General features: G+C 54.3%; 1 protein-coding gene across 1 annotated transcript; it reads left to right on the top strand.

Moving 5' to 3' along the window:
• Window positions 1-1910: 1910 nt before the first annotated feature.
• Window positions 1911-6578, top strand: MLKL (mixed lineage kinase domain-like). Its single transcript, XM_009585179.1, has 10 exons — window positions 1911-2367; window positions 2539-2652; window positions 2755-2929; window positions 3038-3135; window positions 3269-3404; window positions 3913-3997; window positions 4369-4517; window positions 4718-4767; window positions 5249-5389; window positions 6526-6578. Exons 1-10 carry the CDS (start codon window positions 1911-1913, stop codon window positions 6576-6578), a joined length of 1458 nt encoding a protein of 485 aa, XP_009583474.1.
• Window positions 6579-6808: the final 230 nt, after the last annotated feature.

Below are 6808 nucleotides of genomic sequence, written 5' to 3' on the forward strand. Positions count from 1 at the left end.
GAATGTTGACTTCGGATTTTTAAACGTTTGGAATAAATTTATATGTAAAACTGTAGACACTACAATTGTAAATAAACTGTATATTTTGAAAAATAAAGCCTTTTAAAAAGGGTCTGGCAAACGTATCCCTTGGGGCTGCTCCCACTTTCTCCCACTCTCGGTGCATCCCTTCCCAGGTGCCGATGGCCCTCGGTGCCGCGGTATCTTGCAGTCGCTTTTCTCGGCTCCCCATGCTGACGAAAGCTGTGTAATCGACCGCGGTGGTAGCGAAGGAGATGCTCTTTGCAGAGGGGAATGGCAGCAAACCTGCATGACCCCGGGCTCTCAGTAAGCGGAACCTGGTCAAAGCCACCGCTCACTTCTCCGAAGTTGGGCAACAGCATCGCGTGCCGCCCCGCACTTCCCAAAATCAGCCTGGCCCTCTGACGAAGCCAGCCGCAAAGTTTCCTGCACTCCCGGCAGAGGTCAAGCGCCGTTTCCAGCACTTCCTTTTATGCTGGAGGTCCTGGGGCTGCAGGGATAGGGAGGGGAATGGAAGGTCCCAAAGGATCAGCATCCCTCGTGCCGCCCACTGCGGGAAGCTCATCAGCACAGAGCTGATGCCGCGGGTGTTAGAGTGCCCTGGGCAAGCCTTGCTGGAGCTGACGGCCCAGCAGAAGAGGTTGGGGTGCTCAAAATAGCAGCAAGTTTCAATATGGGGGGCACAGCCTCCCCCTATCCCCTTCTTCCCGATGCACTTCCTCCAGGCAATTCCTTCTTCCAGCTGGCAAAACCCAGCATGGGGGGATACAGCCTGCCTGGCCCCTTCCTCTGCCACCCCGAGCAGCTTTCTCGGAACGGGGAGCCAGGGTGGCATGGGAAGCCACGGCGGGTTGCACAATGCCCCTTCCGCTGCCGGTGGGAGCAGTGGCCGGCGAGAGCACCCTATAAATTCACGCTCCTCCTGCCGAGCCTCTCCAGTCTGCAGAGGCAGCCGGGGCGGAGGCGAGCGAAGTGGGGCCAGGTAAACCCAGCTGATTTCTCTTAGCAAGCGGACGAGCTTCTTCCTTGGGGGCTGTGCTGGAGAGAGCCTGAAGAGGAAAGGAGAGTGGCTGCAGCTTGTTTCTGGGTACGTTTCTGCCTCGTTTCTAGCTGGTAGAGCCCGGCACCCCTCTCTCAGTGCTGGCTGCATCAACGGCATGGGTGGCTGCTGCTAATTTCCCCACAACTGGGGCAGTTTTCTGTCCCTGCTGCCTGGATGCGGGCTGGGGAGCAGGGACCGTCCCTGTGGGGATGCCGAGCACGTAGAAAGAGTTTGATTTAAAATCTTAAGCGGGCAATACAGGGCTACAGGAAGAAAATATGGAGAAGTTGGGGATGCTGGGGCTGTGAAGGTGTGAAAGCTTTTATTAGATGGATGATAACAGAGAAGGACATTGGCTAGAAATGAAAATGGATCTTTATGGTCAAAAATGTAGGCTTTGTGGGCAGGACCCCAGGGTGGCGTGGGGCCGGTGCTGGGGAGCGCTGCCTGGGGGATGCTCCTTGGATCATCACTGACCCTGCTCGTCTGTGTGTAAGCTCTCTGGGTATGGCTAACACTAAATTAATTTACATAAATCAAGCCAAAACATCTCTGGCTGATGCGGAGCGAGATGTGCCAATACTGCTGCCACCGATGTCTCTGCAAACGCCCGCTCCGGTCTGCAGGAGTGCCCGCGGTGCCAGGCAAAGCAGAGAAAGCAAAGCAGATGGAGGAGATATAAGGGGCTTTAGGAGACCTGGAGGGTGGCGTGCCATGTTAAGGCTGTTCCTTAGGGCGGAAGGCGTGGAAGAGCCACATCCAGCTGATCTCTGAGTGGTGCCCAAGGCTCACCTCCACCAGACGCCGCCAGCCCGCATCCCTGGTGGCCAAGCCCTTTGCTGCAAGCATGGACATCGTGGAGAGGGTCCTCTCTATGGCCCAGGCCATCCACGCCCAATTCGAGCAGGTGAAGTGCTGTAAGCACCAGTGCCAGCGCCTTGTGGAGCGCATCCAGATCCTGCTGGAGCCCGTGAGGATCCTCAGGGCTCAGCCGCTGAAGCACATCTCCCACCATGAAGAGGAACTCTTGAAGAAGCTGCTCCGGGCACTGGGGGAAGCCCAGAAACTGGTGATGAAATACAGCCAGACCAGCTGGATCCAGAAGTTCCTGAGAGCCCACAGTGCTGGCGAGGAGTTTGTCTGGGTGAACGAGAGCCTGGAGGACATTGCCCAGGGACTCTCGCTCCTGCTGCAAGCAGAGCAGAAGCAGGCTTTCCTGGAGGCTTTCCAGGCAAAGACCTGCCGCAGGCAGGATGCTGAGGACCTGAGGGACGACAGGGCTTTCTTGGACCAGGTGATCGCAAGTAAGTGTGCATTTAGCAAACCCTCTTACATCTCTTCCCAGCTGCTGCCCAGCTTTGGCTTGATGGCCATGGCAAAGAAGAGCCAAAGGGACATTTAAACCACTAGAAACTAACCGCATCAGTCCTGCATGTTCATCCAGTGGCCCCACCTCTGCACATTTCTCTCCCCAGGTACTGAGGAGCCTGAAGACATGACCAGGGAGATCTACATCAACAGGCAATGTATGGAGAGCAAGGTAGACTGGATGCAAAGCGAGCTGAACAAAATCGTGCACGTGATGGACTGTAAGTTGGCGTCGCGCCTCTAGGCACCCTGTGCACTGTGTCCTTTCACCCCGAGCCCTACCTAACGTGTCCCTCATTCCCTTCCGGCGCATGGTGGGGCAGGCTTGAAGAAGGTCAATGTTGGTAAAAGAGAAGACATCACCGAGATCGAGCGGGACCACCTCACCTTCTACAGACACCTGCAGGACACCGAGAGCTATGACCTCTATGAGGGCGAGTACCTCAAGTACCCCGTCGCCATCAAAACCTTCAAGAGGCCGCTGACCACCGACCCAGTGTGAGTTGTCCTGGGTGGGAGCAACACGGGGCAGCCAGGAGGGGAGGGTGGCACAGCGCCATGTCATGCCTGGTTCCAGAGATCTCACTGTGCTGTCCCTTTCTGCAGGAAAGTGAGAGACATCTTTGAAAAGGAGATTCAGACCCTGAAGAAGTTTGAGTCTCCAAACATCCTGCGCATGTACGGGATCTGCATTGAGGAGAAAGGTAGGAGGTGTTGCATTAATGTCACCCTTTCCCTCCCCTGCCTGTCCCTGTTGCTAGCTGGTGGCAGATGGTTTGTTGTGGTCCCCTCCAAAGAGGTGGCACAAGGTGGGATGCTCAAGGTTTTGCCTTGCAGATGGGAGCCCCTGCTTCTCCATCGTCATGGAGTACTGTAAGCACGGGACGCTGCGGGATGTGCTGACCAAGCAACGGCATCTCTCCTGGGAGGTCCGCATTCGGATGGCCCTGGGAGCCGCCAGAGGCCTTTACAGGTGAGCTCCTGCCTAAATCAGTAAGTCCACCTGACGATTCACAAGTCGTGCTGAGCTTCCTGGTGTCTCTCAGTAAGCAGTGGTATCCTGTTTCCACCACCTTGGGACACTGGGATGGGAGGCTGGTGAAGAGGTAGGCGGCGGGTTTGGATGCAGTAGCGCCCATCTCCCCTGGTCACTGGCCCCTATATCTGGCTTCAAGCCTGCAAAGGCCTGGAAGGGAGAAACCCCCTTCCCACACCCATAGGGCAGCTTCAAGAGCACCCTACAGCACAGCTAGTTCTCCTTACGAGTCCTGCTCATCCACAAGGCTCGTTATTTTGCCCAGTGGCTCTTTCAGCAGCTGCTGGAAAGGTTGGCTTGGCAGGGTTGGTCCACCAAGAGAGGCAGAGAGCTGCTGGCTTCTCTGGGTGCACATCAGCCCATCCCCTACACAGCAGGAGGGAGCCCCGAGGTGGGGATGGGTCCATCACCAGCATGTATTGCCCTTGGTTGTGTCCGGCTGCAGGTTGCACCAGACGGAGGAGAAGTCCCGACTCCATGGCTGCATCTGCAGTAGCAAGTTCCTGGTGGCTGGGGATTACTGTGTGAAGGTAAGGACCACACTTGGAGAAGCTTTGGGGAGTTTTGTATGTTTTTGTCGATGTCTTTCCCCACCAACACCGAAGGGAATTATGATGGTCCAGAATAACACCCGGGGTAGAGTCATCTCCCTTGTCACCTTAGACACTTAACATCTCAGTTCATAATTATCTCTGTTTTATCATCAGCAAAGTAAGCATTTCTGAGCCATCCACCCTGGGATGAGCTGAAGCTAGGGCAATTCACCTGCTTCCACCTATGGTTTCACTTGCAGAAAGAGCCACGTGCCAGGCAGCGTACAAATCCTCAGCCATGCCACAGGTTTCTGCAGACTGCATTTCTACCACTTCTTCCTCTCTCTCTCTCTCATTCTCTCAATCAGCTGTCAGGATTTGAGCTGTGTGAAACAGAGTCATCCATCAAGAGAAAAGCAAAGAAGAACTGGAAACGAGTCTCCATGTTGGCTTACATCGCCCCTGAGAACCTGAAAGACATCAGCTACCCCTACCAGAGGCCCTGTGAAATATACAGGTGTGTCTGTCCCTCCCGGGAGAGATGCCCATAAGCAGGCAGATGTCTGGCAGAGTAGCTGTTGAGCTACGGAAGAATGCCAGGTTTAATCGGACACATGAGCAGCCGTTTGTGGTTGGCATAGCCCGATAGTCCCCTCCATTAGGAAGGAGTAGAAGGTGGTAGGATCAATGCTGAGACTCTTGCTTGTCTCCTTCCAGCTTTGGGATCGTGCTGTGGGAGATTGCAACGTCCAAAATCCCATTTGAAGGTGAGACAGAAATATCTCATCCCCCGCGTAAAAGCCACATGGCCCAGTGCGGATGCTGGCTGGTGTTGGATGCTCCCTGCTCCTTCCCAGAGCATCCTGCGGTGTGCGGGTCATCGCGGCAGTGCCTGGTGTGCCTGGCTCTGCACAACAGCTTCATGGCTGTTCCTGGGACTCCACTACAGTAAAGCATTTCAGCCACATGCTTAAACCACAAACATGCAAATAATTTTTGTCTCTATTTGATGTTCCTGTGCATTGAAGCATAAACACATCTCCTTGCTCCACTGGAGCCCAATGGTGTTGTGCCAAACATGGAGGGTTTCATTGCAGACACAGTTTGGGTGGCTTCTCTGCTGGCTTCTCCATGCCATAGGCTGCAGGAAGGCTCTTGATGCAGCTTTGCACTGAGTTTCCTCCCCAGCACCCATCTGTGGCAGCAAACCTCTGTCCTGACGCTCCTGTTTGCACGTGTGTTGTCTAGGCTGCACTCCCCAGGAGATCATAGAGAAAGTCTGCAACCGCCATTACCGGGACCCTGTTGGGGAAGATTGTCCTGCAGATCTGCGGAAAGTCATTGACCAGTGCCGGGCCTTTGACCCTTCCCAACGCCCTTCTGCCGAGGGTGAGTGTCCTGGACATCTGCTCCCCGCTCCACAGGCCCTTTGTATCCCTCAATCAGCTGCTTCAGGGGTCAGTTTGCCCCTTAGTTTGCACACGAATTTGTCTGGCTTTGTATTTTGGGATCCCTCCTTGATCTACCTAGCGAGTCCCCTAATACTCGACCTCTCTTTCTCCTGTAGTGTGATGGTTCATACAGTTAACATTTATCCATGCCTTGGCAATAATCACCATGCTGTTCATTTGGCATCACATAAGAGTAAGCTTTTTCTCTCAGACAAGTGCCGAACTGGGAGCAGGGGTGCGTGGGTTAATCCCCACTCGGGTCTTGCAGATCCTGTAAGCTGGAGGAGCAGCCACAACACGGTGCAGGAACATTTCCTGCCTTGGGCTTCGAGCAATAAATGGCAATCTTGGGAATTGCTCCATGGCGGGGAAGATTTCACTGTCTTTGAAGTTGGTCTGTGTCTGAGCAGATAAATAATTGGTCTCCATTGGAAGATTTAACAGAAACAGCAGGAAGAGATAGAGGAACTTTTCCGGTGTGCTCAAAGGCACAGAGATTGTACCCTTCCCTCAGTTCATCTCTCCAAGGGGAGAAAGCTTCCTTCAAACTCACCCGCCCCATCCTATGGAGGTGGTTTCCATACAAGAGATATGGAGACTGTGCTTAAGAAACCACCCAGCTCCTGCCATGTGCCGCACTCTCTGTGCCTCCATCTCCCAACAGCAGCTCCCCCAGCAGACCCTGCTGCACGGAATCACCCTGGCTGAAGTGAAAACACTAAAAAAACATGAGAAACGTTGGCAAAGCTGCGCTGAGGATACGGCTTTTCTTTATTACTCTAATCCAACGCCCAGCCATGCCTGTGTGGTGCTGGGCTGGAAGGATGTCTTCTCACAGCTCTTTCCAGGCATCTCTCTGTATACATGGCTGCTTCTTCTTGGGCTGTACTCACCTGTGTCTGCTCAGGGCTGTCACCCGCTAACAGCTGCCCAGTTGCGCTGGCCTGAGGAGAGAGGGACTTCACGTCCCTGTTGTTATCAGTGAGGGAAAGCTATCTTCTCATCAGGGGGGGAAAAAAAAAAAACTTACAACAAATAATCTGTTTTGATTAACGCCATCCTTGTGTTTTGCAGAGATTGTGGACTTGCTGGCTGACCTGGAGAAAAGCAGAAACCAAGGAATTTAACCGCGGAAAGCAGAGTCAGGTGACCAAAACCAGCCAGGTGCCTCGGAAAGCAAGCCAAGGGAAAGCAGCAGGCCTTCCTCCTGCAGGCCGAAGCGCGCCGCTCACCTTCGCGGAGACTGATCGTTCAATACACGTGTATTTGTTTCTGTATGCCGAGACCTTCACCGCTCCAAGGGGCCGTGCCTGGGTTCGCCTCGGGGGCGGCTGGAGGGTGAGGGGGCACCCTGCCC

This window comes from Fulmarus glacialis, unplaced genomic scaffold (assembly GCF_000690835.1).
Source record: "Fulmarus glacialis isolate BGI_N327 unplaced genomic scaffold, ASM69083v1 scaffold29259, whole genome shotgun sequence".
Lineage (NCBI taxonomy): Eukaryota > Metazoa > Chordata > Aves > Procellariiformes > Procellariidae > Fulmarus > Fulmarus glacialis.

Bases quoted from the DNA above. Each gene is read 5' to 3' on its own strand.
- MLKL (XM_009585179.1), top strand. From the start codon at position 1,911: ATGGACATCGTGGAGAGGGTCCTCTCTATGGCCCAGGCCATCCACGCC. The intron at 2,368-2,538 runs GTAAGTGTGCAT...TTCTCTCCCCAG, and splicing joins CTTGGACCAGGTGATCGCAA to GTACTGAGGAGCCTGAAGAC. The intron at 4,768-5,248 runs GTGAGACAGAAA...TGTGTTGTCTAG, and splicing joins GTCCAAAATCCCATTTGAAG to GCTGCACTCCCCAGGAGATC.